Genomic DNA, 15,505 nt, shown 5'->3' with positions numbered 1-15,505 from the left:
GGCATTCCGGATGAAGTTATTCCTACGCTGATAAAGGCTAGGAAGGACGTGACAGCAAAGCATTATCACCGTATATGGCGAAAATATGTTGCTTGGTGTGAGGCCAGGAAGGCTCCTACAGAGGAATTCCAGCTGGGCCGGTTCCTGCACTTCCTACAGTCAGGAGTGACTATGGGCTTAAAATTAGGATCCATAAAGGTCCAGATTTCGGCCCTATCCATTTTCTTTCAAAAGGAACTGGCTTCGCTTCCTGAAGTTCAGACGTTTGTAAAGGGAGTGCTGCATATTCAGCCCCCTTTTGTGCCACCAGTGGCACCTTGGGATCTTAACGTGGTGTTGAGTTTCCTGAAATCTCACTGGTTTGAGCCACTTAAGACCGTGGAGCTAAAATATCTCACGTGGAAAGTGGTCATGCTATTGGCCTTAGCTTCGGCTAGGCGTGTGTCAGAATTGGCGGCTTTGTCATGTAAAAGCCCCTATCTGGTTTTCCATATGGACAGGGCAGAATTACGGACTCGTCCGCAATTTCTGCCGAAGGTGGTGTCATCTTTTCATTTGAACCAACCTATTGTGGTGCCTGCGGCTACTCGTGACTTGGAGGACTCCAAGTTGCTTGATGTAGTCATTGCTTTGAAGATTTATGTAGCCAGGACGGCTGGAGTCAGGAAAACTGACTCGCTGTTTATCCTGTATGCATCCAACAAGCTGGGTGCTCCTGCTTCAAAGCAGACTATTGCTCGCTGGATCTGTAACACGATTCAGCAGGCTCATTCTGCGGCTGGTTTGCCGCATCCAAAATCAGTGAAAGCCCATTCCACAAGGAAAGTGGGCTCTTCTTGGGCGGCTGCCCGAGGGGTCTCGGCATTACAACTTTGCCGAGCAGCTACTTGGTCGGGTTCAAACACCTTTGCAAAGGTCTATAAGTTTGATACCCTGGCTGAGGAGGACCTTGTGTTTGCCCATTCGGTGCTGCAGAGTCATCCGCACTCTCCCGCCCGTTTGGGAGCTTTGGTATAATCCCCATGGTCCTTACGGAGTCCCCAGCATCCACTAGGACGTTAGAGAAAATAAGATTTTACTCACCGGTAAATCTATTTCTCGTAGGCCGTAGTGCGGACTTTCTGCAATACGTGTATATAGTTATTGCTTAATAAAAGGGTTATGTTATGTTGGCATCTGTTGTTTGATGCTCTGTTGTTGTTCATACTGTTAACTGGGTAAGTTTATCACGAGTTATACGGTGTGATTGGTGTGGCTGGTATGAGTCTTACCCTGGATTCCAAAATCCTTTCCTTGTAATGTCAGCTCTTCCGGGCACAGTTTCCTTAACTGAGGTCTGGAGGAGGGGCATAGAGGGAGGAGCCAGTGCACACCAGGTAGTACTAAATCTTTCTTTAGAGTGCCCCATGGTCCTTACGGAGTCCCCAGCATCCACTACGGACTACGAGAAATAGATTTACCGGTGAGTAAAATCTTATATATATTTTTTTTTGGGGGGGGGGGGGGGGTTTCACATGTTTTCCTAACATTTGTTTGATTTACTATCCACGTGGACTACGGCTAGGAATGGGTTACGGTCGTTAGGTTGACACAACTTAGGTCGACACTTATTAGGTCGACCACTGAAGGTAGACAATGCCATTAGGTCGACATGCATTAGGTCAACATGGCTGTTAGGTCGACATGTACTAGGTCGACAGGTCAAAAGGTCGACATGAGTTTTTCATACTTTTTTCTTCTTCTTTCATTTGTTTTATTTTTTCATACTCAACGATCCACGTGGACTAAAATTGGAATGGTAATCTGTGCCGAGCTAAGTGAGGCACCTTGCCCGAAGCATGGCAAGCCATGCGAGGGGACACGGTGCACTAATTTGGGTTCCCGGTCACTTTACGGAGAAAACGACAGCAAAAACAGTCAAAAACCTCATGTCGACATTTTGACCTGTCAACCTACTACATGTCGACCTAATGACCATGTCGACCTATTGTCCCCTTCGACCTAATGCATGTTGACCTTCCATGGTCGACCTAAGTTGTGTCTATCCAACAACCTCATACCCTTAGGAATAGTAACCTGCCTGAAGCGTGGTGAATGAAGCGTTCCAGTGGGGGTCTACCTTTCTACCGATGTGGTTACAGAACATGAAATATACAAGATGTGGGCAAAAGACGAAAAAGCATACGTCAACCATTTGTTTGTGTCGACCATTGTCATGTTGACCTTTTGACTCCGTCATCCTTTCACCTGTCAACCTTTTGTACCTGTCGACCTATTGACTATCTTGACAGTGTAGAACTTCTCTACCACACCCTGGTGCATTAGGGATCCAGTTTTTGACTGTTTCCAGAACCTGTGGTACAGCTGCAATTGTCCGCTCGGGCTACCTGTTTGTACTTCATCTTGACAATGGGGGTCATTCCGAGTTGATCGTAGCTGTGCTAAATTTAGCACAGCTACGATCATGTTCCCAGCCATGCGGGGGGACGCCCAGCACAGGGCTAGTCCGCCCCGCATGTCTGTCCGCCCCCCCCCCCCCCCCTAAACCTCCCCCCTTTCGCACAAGGACAAAAGCATCGCACAGCGGCGATACCTTTGTACTTGTTGAGTAACTCCCGGCCAGCGCAGCTCCTGCGGCTGGCCGGGAGTTGTTCGTCTCTGCCACTAGTCGCAGCGGCTGCGTGTGACATCACGCAGCCGCTGCGGCCCGCACGGTCCGGCCACACCTGCGTTGGTTAGGACCGCGCCCCCAAAACGGCGGCCTAAAGCCGCCATACCGCCCCCTCCCGCCCATCGACCGCCTCTGCCTGTCAATCAGGCAGAGGCGATTGCTGGAGAACGACGGGCTTCGGCTGTCCGGCATGCGCAGTACCAACCCAGTCACTGCACTGCGAACAACTGCAGCAAGTGATCGGGTCGGAATGACCCCCAATATGTTTGATGCGTACGTACAGCAGTGATTTGTCTATTTATTATGCTGGCTTAGGTCTTTATTGCTAGATTTGGGATGGTTATTAGGGAACCTGTCATAGGGGAATCTATTAAATTGGTTAACAGCCCCGTGGGGCATGAGCGATTCTACAATGGTAGAAATTCTGGGCCATATTCTGAGTCGGCCAACATTGGCAAACTGCTCATGCGCCATAGAGGTAATCACCGACTGTGGAGTCGCAGTCCATTACAAGCGCACACGGAAGGAAGTTAAGTGAAATGGGAGTTTCTGGCGGGTAACTGGGCGGTGATCATGTGATCACATCAGGACTGAACCATCTCATAGAAGTGTTATTCATTGCGGGTGGATGGAGATGGGATGCCTGTGTCTGATGGATCTTGTTCTCCTAGCGTTGGGTGAGTGTAAGTTCCAATACTAATGATAATGGCTGTGGATGGAAAAGCAGTGGGCAGTCCAGGCTTCTGTATGCTGACGCACAGGTTACCGTCATAAATGGGCAAATACTAGCATTTGCATAAGGTAGTAAGCAGGCTGCCACGGTAGTGCGTAACAGCGGCTAAAGATGCATCAGACACAGAATCAGGCCTATTTGGCATAGTGGTTGGACTCCAAATATGCAATTTGGATAGGGGGTAGACTGTTCCCCAAGGCTTGGGAACACCCATCCCAGTACCTTGCTGGAACCCTGAAAGTTGATCTATTTCACGAGGGCAGTATATTTTTATTTATTACATTTATAGCAGCCCATTTATATACCGGAACACAACCCCTTGGGGCTCCTTGCCGCACACAGCCTTATGCCCCTCTTCTAAAATAGCTTTGAATCAGTGACCATTCAACTTCCTGTGAGTCAGGATAAACTTGTAACCAGAGGAACCGTTACCTCATTTTGGGTTGGGAGGAGGTATGCGTTGGCTAAGAGGAACCCCTCTGTCTGCATTGTATAGACCATCCTGTTTTGGTGGGTGGGTGGATGGGGGGGGGGGGGGTGTTATGGGTTTTTCTCCTTTACCAATGGTGAGTTTCTTACAGTGTTCTGAGCAGCTGTGGCTGATTGCCTGACTCAGAGATGGGAATGCAGCCGCATTCGCAGCTGGACTATCAATAGCGGTTGCGGTAAAATGCAAAAGCTAATCTCTGCCTTCCATCTGTGCCCCACCATGCGATGTACGAGCGCTGAGACCCCATCTTTCAGGCTCCGGTGTGCAATTAGGATGGAGATTGTAAACACTCCCAACACTGACTCAACATCGGTCCCACCATCGTCATTTGTGGTAGACTAGGGTCTACTCAAGCTACTCTCCACACATCCAACTAAGCATGCCCTCTGTTGCTGTGGGTCTGCGATTGGGAATGCAGCAGTGTTCCCAGACATACCCGTGATGCTCCCATACCCGCTAATGAAATGGCCTTTCTTTGTGTTCACTTAAGGGCCATATACACGGGAGAGATGTGTGCTGAGCGAACCGCTCAGCACACATCTCTCCCACCGCTCAGCACAGCGCGATGTGTGCTGAGGGTGGGGACGACCTGCTAGATTGGCCTGCATGCAGGCCAATCTACCACCGGCGATAGCTGGGGTAACGCTGGGGGGCACACACACGAGTGATCTAGTCAGATTGCATAGATTTTAAGCATGGATCTCTCTGTGTGTGTACCCCCCTTTAGACACCTTCGGTCTCCATCTTAAAACTCCCAGGGATCACAAACCACGTCTCGAGTGTAAGCGATGCAGTACATAATTGCGATCGCTATCAGACATTGAGTTTGCTCGCGTGCCGTAAAAATAATCACTCAACTGCAGGAACATTGACACTGCGCCCATTTCTGAATCAGACCCTTTAGGGGCAGATGTACTAAGCCGTGGAGAGAGATAAAGTACTAGCCAATCAACTATCCTTTTTCAAACCCAGCCTGTAACATGACAGTTTGGAGCTGATTGGCTGGTACTTTATCTCTGTCCACTTTATTTCTCTCCAAGGCTTAGTACACAGACACATAAATCAGGTATTGGTTATAGAAACTATAGCGGTACAGACTCCTGTTTTTTTTTTTTTTAAGTATTACAAATATTGTATTCTCAACATTGATGCTAATTTAGTGCCACCATGGTAATATTATTTGTGCGTAACATGGCAAGGGCCCCATGGTAATATTATTTGTGCGTAACATGGCAAGGGCCCCATGGTAATATTATTTGTGCGTAACATGGCAAGGGCCCCATGGTAATATTATTTGTGCGTAACGCACCATCTGCTGCTGTCATTACTTGGATGAATTAAATTATTGTGTAATATGATGATGTAACTGTACGTCTTGTGTACCCCAAAGACAGATATGGAGGGGGGGAGGTTATGAATTGTAGATGTCATAGACATCTATAGATGTCCAGATCATGTTCTCAATGATGGAAGCACCAAATGCTTCTTTTAAATGAAATTAGGATTATTCAATTAACTTGTCTCACTGAACACACTTTATGATGATCTACATATCACTATGGGGCAGATGTAGTAACCTGGAGAAGGCATAAGGAACCAGTGATAAGTGCAAGGTTAAAGACACCAGCCAATCAACTCCAATATGTAAATTAACAGTTAGGATCTGATTGGCTGGTTCCTTTATCACCTTACACTTATCACTGGTTTATCACTTCCCTATGCCTTCTCCAGGTTAATACATCTGCCCCTATGTCCTATATGTTATAGACCAGGCTTTAGGTAACATGTGGTTCTCTTATGGAACCACAAATGCCATCATGTACTGCCATTGGGATTTGTAGCAGTAAAAGCTGTAGAACCACACATAGCCAGTCTCTGCTGTAGGAATCTAAATCTAAAGCGGAGTGTGCTTAACATCAAAGCCATTTAAAGATTAGGATTGCATGGCTTATTGTGATAGGTGTATACCTGTATGATTTATTTTGCCAACCACTTTATAGTGCCTCATTACAGTCATCTGTAAAATCCTTTTCACAAACATAGACTATAAACTGTTCCGGTCTACCATTGAGTCACACTCACCTGTGGGTTGCTTGTAGCGCTAATTGCAGATTGTGCTAGTACATATTTATTTTTGTGTTTCTGAGTAATAAAATGATGACCTAGTACCGACATCGTTCTGGCTTCAGCATTATTGATCTTAGATGAGGCAATGCGGTTCAGTACAGAGAGGTTAAAAGTTCTCCATTTGTGCAATAATCATGTCATGTAGGTAAACTAAATTTTAAGTTGTTAGTGTGTCCTGATGATAATATGATACAAAGGTTAATAATTGGTTGACAGAGTGGGATTGTTAATTTTAACAATACTGTTAAAATACATATTGGCACAATATAAATAGTTAATATTGATATTGCTACGTCCTTTTCTCTTCCTAGTGGATACTGGGGTCTTGTACTTTAGTACCATGGGGTATAGATCGGGTCCACTGGAGCCTGGCACTTTAAAACTTTGTGTGTGCTGGCTCCTCCCCTCTATGCCCCTCCTGCCAGACCCAGTTTAGAAAAATGTGCCCGAGGAGCCGGGTGCACTTCTCTGGAGCTCCAGAGATTTTTTTCTTCAAGTTTAATTTAGTTTATTATTTTCAGGTGGCTCTGCTTGGCAGACAGACTACCTGCTTCGTAGGACTTAGAGGGGGGACCGAACCAACCTCCCGACGGTTAATGGTTCGTAATTCCAGCTGACAGGACACTGAACTCCTGAGGAACTGATCACACATCGTTAGTATGTGTGCCCACTCCAGCAGCTCGCTGCCACCCTCTAACAGATGCCGAAGATACAGGTGCGGTGAGTGTTACACCGGGGTCCCGGTTAGCGGGTCCCCGGTGCAGTTTTGGCAGCAGGTCACGGGCCCTGCTTACGGATCATGGATGGATCCTGAATTTTCAGAAATCTCACCTGAAACCGACCCAACGTCTTCAGTTCCTGGAAATGAATCTGGATACAGTGTCTCAAAAGGTGTTTCTCCCGATGGACAAGGCCTTGACTATCCAGGCTATGGTTCGCTCGGTACTCAGTCATTGCAGGGTATCCATACATCTTTGCATCCGATTACTGGGCAAAATGGTGGCTGCTTACGAGGCAATCCAATACGGCAGATTTCATGCTCGTCCATATCAGCTGGGTCTCACCTTCACATGCATCAGGAAGTGACCTTGTCTCCGAAAGCCCGGATTACTCTATTTTGGTGGCTACAGGTTCCTCACCTGGTAGAGGGCAGGAGTTTCAATATCTACTCGTGGATTCTACTGACAACGGATGCCAGCCTCCGGGGATGGGGGGCTGTGACCCAAGGGGCCCAGTTCCCGGGAATATGGTCAAAACAGGAATCTGCTCAGCCGATAAACATCTTGGAACTCAGGGCAATTTACAATGCTCTTCTGCTGGCTTCTCATCTCCTAAAGGATCAGGCGATCCAGGTTCAGTCGGACAATGCCACGGCGGTGGTGTACATAAACCGACAAAGGGGAACAAGTAGCAGAGCAGTGATGAGAGAGGTATCAAAAATCCTCTTCTGGGCGGAGGCAAACGCAAGGGCCATCTTAGTCATATTCATCCCAAGAGTGGACAACTGGGAAGCCGACATCCTCAGCAGGCACGACCTACATCCGGGGGAATGGGGCCTACATCCCCAGGTGTTTCAACAGTTAATTCACTGGTGGGACTGTCCGCAGATATATCTGCTGGCTTCTCAACTCAACCAGAAGCTATGCCGTTACTGTTCCAGGACGAGGGATCCACAGGCGGTTGCAGTGGACGCTCTTGACGACGCTGTGGATGTACCAGTTTGTATACCTGTTCCCTCCTCTACCGCTAATCACAAGGGTTCTCAAAAGACTAGGAAGGGAAAGCGTTCAGGCAATTCTAATTACCCCAGATTGGCCTCGACAGGCATGGTACTCGGACCTCCTAACCATGGCTCTGGAGGATCCGTGGCCTCTACCACTCCAAGACGATCTTCTTCAACAAGGTCCGTCCGTTTATCCAGACTTACAGCGGCTACTTTTGACGGCTTGGAAGTTGAGAGGGAAATTCTAGCTAGAAAAGGTCTTCCCTCCGAGGTCATTACCACCATGGTCCAGGCCAGGAAGATGGTTACGTCAAAACATTAACATTGTATCTGGAAAAAGTATGTTCTTGGTGTGAGGGTAGAAAGGTTTCTCCAGTGGAATTTCGGATTGGTCGTTTTCTACTTTTCCTGCAAGCGGGAGTGGATATGGGCCTACGGTTGGGCTCCATCAAAGTCCAGATTTCTGTGCTCTCTATTTTCTTCCAGAGACAGCTTGCCTTGTTGCCAGAAGTGCAGACTTTCCTAAAGGGAGTTCTTTATATACAACCGCCCTTTGAACCTCCACGGCTCCGTGGGACCTCAATGTGGTTCTGTCTTTTCTCCAATTGGACTGGTTTGAACCCTTACATAGGGTGGAGTTAAAATTTCTCACCTGGAAGACGGTGATGTTATTGGCATTGGCGTCTGCCAGACGTGTCTCTGAATTGGGGGCCTTATCCTGTAAGACCCCTTATTTGATATTTCACGAAAACAGGGCGGAACTGAGGACCCGTCCTCAGTTTTTGCCGAAAGTGGTTTCAGCTTTTCATGTGAATCAGCCTATTGTGGTTCCAGTTTTGTCTGACGCTTCCATTGGTCCTGAGTCCTTGGATGTGGTCAGGGCTCTGAAGATTTATGTAAAAAGGATGGAACGTCATCGGAAATTTGACTCGCTGTTTGTCCTTTATGATACCTCCAAGATTGGTCGGCCTGCTTCTAAGCAATCTATTACTCATTGGCTCCGGTTGACCATTCAACAGGCCTATACTTCGGTGGCTCATGCCTCCAGGCAGTTTCTAGCCGATATTGGCCATAAGCCGGTATCGGCCATAAGAACAAAATCGCACCATGTGCGCACCATAACAGTCCAGGTTTTAGTGAAACCCTAGAAAAACAAAAACAAATAACCACTGTATTTACAAAGCCCGTTGTGTATATTATTACTTACAAAGTCCCCATTTCAATGAACAAACACAGAATATTTACACAAAGGTCCAATAATACCTTTTAACTACGTTCATATACCTATATTATACAAATCTGACTTTATTAGGGGTATTGTATCATACCACCAAACCATAATACCATAACAATGGCACCGATGCAAGGGCTGGCTAGTCTTAGAAAATTATAATGCACAAGACCTGTATTTTAATATTTGTACAGCCCGTATAGTATTACTGACCTGGAGGGCAAATACTATGTAGACACCTATAACTTCCAACTTTTGTTTTGCTATGCCCTTATGTCTATACAGTAGATGTTTACTAATGTTCCTGTATGATTCTTATCCTATGGTTTATTTATTAATAATGCTTAAATCTATTGTTGTAAGTTAAAATGAGTAAACTGCCATTCTATTAAGATCCTCCTAACATGATGGGGTATGTATCGGGATGCCGACGTTCGGGATCCCGGCGGTCAGCATGCCGACGCCAGGATCCCGGCCGCAGAATGCCGGCTGGAGGTGGGCGAGCAAAGCAAGCCCCTTGCGGGCTCGGTGGCGACTTGCGGTTGCCACAGGTTCTATTCCCACACTGTGGGTGTTGTGGACGGGATGTAGGGGTAGGGGGAGGTAGTGACCAGTAGTCTCCTTTCTGCCGGTCATCTAACTACATCCCACGTGATGTACCCCTGCAGTTATACTTACCACATTTAGGGGGCGACTTTTAAATCATTGCAGATTTTTCCTATAGCAGCCTATAGAGACAATAACAAAATTATATTTGTGAGCTATTTATCAAACGTTATACTATCACCCCGCTGACTTAGTGCACGTGCACACCCATTGGGCCAAGCATGTGCAAGTTTAGGCTGCCACGGAAAAACCCACAGATCACTCTCTGGGCAGTATTTAACGGCATCTAAGGATGGTGGTTCCGACTAAGGACAAGCTCCGAAAATATCAGCATTTTGGAACTTGATAACTTGCCCATTTGAGCAGTCCCCTTTGAAATCAAGAATAAAGGGACTGCTGCAGATTTCTCTGATACTGTACAGTATCTGCAAATGCATCCTGCATTAGCCTCCGTTGCAAGTGTTATGTTAATGGTCTATGCTTTAAATCTGTGTCCGTGCCTGTTCTGTATATAAACCAATATTTATTTTGTTGTGTTAGCTTAATCTGGTTTTTATACCAACCCAAATGAGCTCAATTTCTGATGGTTTGGGAATAAAATATGCTCACTGAACATGATCCAGAAATAGTTGTCCATAAAACAAGGTTGTATCTCTCTCCTGCTACCTTCATTCGGAACCAGTGCCCAGAACATAATCAATGTCTTCACTGTTTATAATTTAACAAACAGAATCTCATATGACATTCAAAGAAAGCGAGATCTTTATAAAGTGCTTTTAGAGTTTATTTTCCTCCTGTTCTGGTATCAGTACCTCAACAATTACCCTTCCAAAAATTTCAAAAATGGGAAAGATAAAATTTTCGTTGTCACCTCAGATAATCAATTTCAGCAGGTTTATATCCATTAAGGACTGTTTTTATTTATAGTGTACACAGTGAGAAGTCTCTTTTTGTTACTGTAATTATAATGAATTACCCTTAAGTATATATCAGGCACGTCTAGGGCAAGCAACCACAATGTTTTGATAGTTTCCTTGTGCTAAACATTGAGTTTGTTTGGCAAACAAATGTCTTTCAAGAAGTAACGCTACATGACACATGAATCTGATTTATGTCTGTTTAAAGCAAAGATTTCTCAATGTTCATTTGTAAAAAAAAAATTCTCTCCAACCTTTTACACAAGTGCATCTTTTAGTTTCTTTTTATACTGGATGAACCCTTAGAACAAGACTACCCCCAGTCTTCACCTTCATCAGCCCTCATTGCCTTAGAGCAATAGGTGCCCTCCCCTACTTGGGTCCTCCTCAGTCTTGGGCACATAGTAGTAATGGCTTATTGTGGAACTGACCCTGGCACTAGATATATAGAAGACACTAATAAAGTAATACAGAGATGGGACCAGGAAACGCAGGTATTTACACAGGCCATGTCCTGTGTCAGTGATGTAGTCAGGCTGCCTCAAGGAAGTTCAGTGTTTAATTTTATGGTAAGGGCCGGTAGCAGAATAGTAGCAGGGTAGTCAAATCAAGAATTGGTGCTGTCAGCAGAGAGTAACCAGAGTTCAAGCAAGGGTCTGCACCAGAATTGGGGCCAAATAATTAGAGCATCCCACAAGCTCAGCATGACTGCACCTCTAATTAGAACTGCAAGAAAGGAGCTTCCTGCCCTATAAGAGCCCCTCTCCCCCACCTCCCCCAGTTATCAGTGGACTGTGCATGCGTCACAGCTGCAGTTCCAATGCGCCAAAATGCATTTGCAATGCCGCTTGCCGTGCGTAATCAGTCGCAGAGTGGTAGACAGCAAGAGACTGTTTGGGGGAGGTATCAGGGAGTGTCTGCAAAAACATTAAAGGAATCGGTGCAGATGCACTATGCAATCATTACTAAAAATTAGAATATATACAGTATTATAATTAGAGGTTGTTAGCATATAATTGGCCAATAATATGGGCTTGACCACTGCGCCGAGGTCACCGTGAGCGAATGCCCTAACACTTTGGGGTTCACACCCCCAAACCAGTCGTGCCAATCCCCCCCCCCCCCCCCTCCCCGGCCATCACACTAGTAGAAAATAATAGAGAGGTGTAATAAAGTATAAGATAAGCAAACTTAGTTACTGAGTGTAGAAAGTGTTATAAAAAAAGATATTGAGTATGTGAAAAAAATATACATAGATAAATAAACCACACATAGAGGTAGTGATAGAAATGGTGAGTATAAGTGTTAGGGTGTGATGCCCTGGAGTGGCTCAGACAGAACAGCTCAGGGAACCCCACGCCCCAATGCTCCACTGCTTACCTTCCAATTATATGCACAACAACCTCTAATTATAAAATGTATTCTAATTTATAGTAATGATAGCATAGTGCATCTGCACCCATTCCTTTTAGTGTAGTAATGTAAATCTCAGCAGATAGCACCTCTCATTACAACCACTAAGGTGTGCAGTCTAGGCCCATTCCCCTTGTATAGTGGGCCTAATTCGGACCTGGTCGCACGCAGGCTATTTTTTGCACAGCTGCGACCAGGTAATCGCCGCCTACAGGGGAGGGGGAAGGGCTTTGCAGGGGTGCGATGGGCTGTGGAGTGAGCTGCACAAACAAGTTTGTACAGTTTCTGCACAGCCCAGGACTTGCTCAGATGCTGCGACGATCCGGTCCGGCTGTGACGTCAGAAACCCTCCTCCGGACACTCCCAGAAAACGGTGAGTTGCCGCCCTGTAACGCCTTCTGCCTGTCAATCTTCTTGCGATCGCCGGTGCGATTGCTTTCTTCGTTAGCCTCGTTGCTGCCCAGCGACCCCCGTCACCAGCTAGCGACGCACCTGCGCATTGCGACCCGTGCCCATGTGCAGTACAGACCCGATCGTATGGCTGCAAAAAAATGCAGCGTGCAATCAGGTCTGAATGACCCCCAGTGTCTGCAAATACAAAGGCGTGTCGTGGGGGGCGTGTCTTAGTGTATGACTGCAATCTCATACACCTAAAACATGGCGGCAGCGTCTCAGCTTCTGCGTCCATGGAGTCACTCGGGGAGTTGATGCTTCTCGTGGTTCCGATGTAGTACACACTTGCTGAGCTCGTTGCGATGGCTTCTGTAAGCGTCTCTGTTCACTTGTAGGCGACTGATACACTTGCGCGACCCCGCAGTTCCGTCACTGAAGAGGATCGCTGCTGCATCAGCGTTGTGTCCACATGTAAATCAGGCCAAAGATTCCATCTTGCACCTTTGAGTGGTGTTGGTCTATCTGTCATACACTATGGCATCAGTGATGCGAGCTTCATCATGCATACATTTCTTTTCATATGTAGATGACACATGGGATATATTGGAGATTGTGGCAATGGAGGTTTGTATGACAGGCACTCAGGGAATGCTGGAACGTATAGTTCCACAACAGCTAATAAGCCAGATAGTCTCCGCCCAAGAAAGTGTGTAAATTTGCTGCAAAATCCAGTGTGTGCAGCCCAGGACTTGCTCCTCCAGTGCGCTGAGAACAGGCTAATCGGGACCGGAGCTGATGTCAGACACCTTCCCTGAAAACACTTGGGAACGTCTGCGTTTTGCGGTCACTCCCAGTAAGCGGTCAGTTACCACCCACAAATGGCTTCTTCCTGTCAATCACCTTGTGAACGCCTGTCCAAATTAAATTTTCACATCATCCTGTCGCTGACTGGTGATGCCCGTTGTCTGCCGACGTGCGTGCGCATTGCGGTGCATGCGCAGTCTATTGCTGATCGCCCGCTGTGCGAAAACGCACAGCAGCGATCAGATCTGAATCCCCCCCCTAGATGTGGTACTTTTGATTAAATACTTACCTTTCATAGTTAAATCTTTTCTGATCTAAAACTGTAACACAGTATATGGTGTACTTTGTCTGTAAATACTATAGGGCTGATTCAGCATTGGGAGCAAAGCAAGGAGCAACTTTGCACCTGGACAAAGCATACTGCAATGCAGGGGGGCAGTGTACAGGTATACAGTATGTACACACACATATAAGATCCTAAGGGTCAGCTTAATCAGCCATTGGGATAGGCCCTAGGGAAGGCACCATCGGCAATCTACTAATCATTGAGGAGGATTGGTCAGTTTCCCAGTAGCCAATTGACCACTGTGCCCCGCCAAAAATTGCTGCCTTTTTTTCAGGGATCTTTTGTAAAACATTTATAGTGGGAAGGTGGAAGTGTTTCCTGCCTTCCTTACAGGTTCCACTGACTGTTCAACTTGATGGTCGCCTGCATTCTATTGTAAGATGTCTGTCAGCCATAGACGTCTATCTATAGAAGGAAAAGTGGTGTGCCAGCTGTACTGTGACCTTCACCCTAGAGTAGTTATGAGTGCATTGTAGGTATAAGGTGAACGTCTCCCTTTGTTTCTCCGTAGGGCTGAGGATGGTGATAGACATTGATCAGAAGGAATACATTCCCTTTCTCCAGACTACAGGAGCTGCCAGACTTATTTTGCACCAGCAGAGAAGCTTTCCGTTCCTGAAGGATTTGGGGATTTATGCCATGCCTGGGACGGAGACCTCTGTCGCTGTTCTTGTGGTATGTTGGTGAGAAAGTACACACAGGACAATACTATCTGATGGGACACTGGCCAGCTCCTGGTTTGGTTAAAACTGGGTGAATCCACAATTTGACAGCCTCATAATAGTTTTTCAAACATGTTTATGGCTGTTGTTTTAACAATGTCCCATACTTAAAAGTGGATGTTATCTTATGTTTTCACTGTTAAGTTCTCAACCTCCTGAGGAGTGAAGGGGAGGGGGAGGGGGGGAGTTCTTGAGTTTTTGCTTTTATGGACGAGCAAATGAAGGCGCTTGGCAAGAAGTATCCAGTTGAGCTAGTTCACCAGAGTTTAAGGATTACAGTAGTCTCACCTGTCATACTCCAGTGTACTCCAGAGTTTTGAGTATAAAAAGGATTAGAATAATGCAAAGAAGATACAGTATTTACAGTACAACTTAGAAATATCATATTTGTATTATTCATATCATCTTTGTATAATAATTATAATATATATAATATATAATATAATATAATAATATAATAATAATAATAATATATAATATTATATAATTATATAATAATTTTTATAGTCAAAACTCTCCAAATCATGTATGTATGTATGTATGTATGTATGTGAGTGTCTAAATCTGGCTCTGATACTAGCCAGTACCTCCACAGCCACTGACCTCACTGGATCACAAGGGATAAATGTAAAAAAAAATTCTCCTACGTCCTAGAGGATGATGGGGACTCCAAAAGGACCATGGGGTATAGACGGATCCAAAGGAGCTTGGGTACACTATAAAGATTTAAACTGGGTGTGAACTGGCTCCTCCCTCTATGCCCCTCCTCCAATCTTCAGTTAGACTTTGTGCCCAGGAGTGACTGGACACACACTAGGGGAGCTCTACTGAGTTTCTCTGAAAATACTTTTGTTAGGTTTTTTATTTTCAGGAAGACCTGCTGGCTACAGGCTCCCTGCATCGTGGGACTGAGGGGAGAGAAGTCAGACCTACTTCTTCTTAGTTCAAGGGCTCTGCTTCTTAGGCTACTGGACACCATTAGCTCCAGAGGGTTCGATCACTTGGTTCGCCTAGCTGCTTGTTCCCGGAGCCGCGCCGTCACCCCCCTCACAGAAGCCAGAAGAAAATAGCCGGGTGAGTATGAGAAGTACAGAAGACGTCAGACGGCAGAAGACTTCGGTAACGGAGGTAAGCGCAGCGATAGCGCTGCGCTCCGTGCTCCCACATACCAACGGCACTCACAGGGCGCTGGGGGGGAGCGCCCTGGGCAGCAGTTACTGAGGTCTGGTTTAACTGGCAAAAGAGCATACTACGGGCCCCGGGCGCCACGTACGATACCCCCGCCAGTTCATAGCAGCGGTCGCGCTGTGCGCCGGTGCTCCCACACAC

At 46.3% G+C, this 15,505-nt stretch overlaps 1 protein-coding gene across 1 annotated transcript in view; it reads left to right on the top strand.

The window, feature by feature from the left end:
* SCNN1B (sodium channel epithelial 1 subunit beta) overlaps positions 1–15,505 on the top strand; it is a 125,665-nt gene that overhangs the window by 61,400 nt on the left and 48,760 nt on the right. The window contains exon 6 of the mRNA XM_063934653.1: positions 13,966–14,129. Coding sequence (XP_063790723.1) covers positions 13,966–14,129 — 164 coding nt within the window. The remainder of the gene's footprint in view (positions 1–13,965; positions 14,130–15,505) is intronic.

This window comes from Pseudophryne corroboree, chromosome 7 (assembly GCF_028390025.1).
Source record: "Pseudophryne corroboree isolate aPseCor3 chromosome 7, aPseCor3.hap2, whole genome shotgun sequence".
NCBI lineage: Eukaryota > Metazoa > Chordata > Amphibia > Anura > Myobatrachidae > Pseudophryne > Pseudophryne corroboree.
The sequence above is the reverse complement of the archived record's forward strand: the minus strand, read 5'-3'. Positions and strand labels throughout refer to the sequence as shown.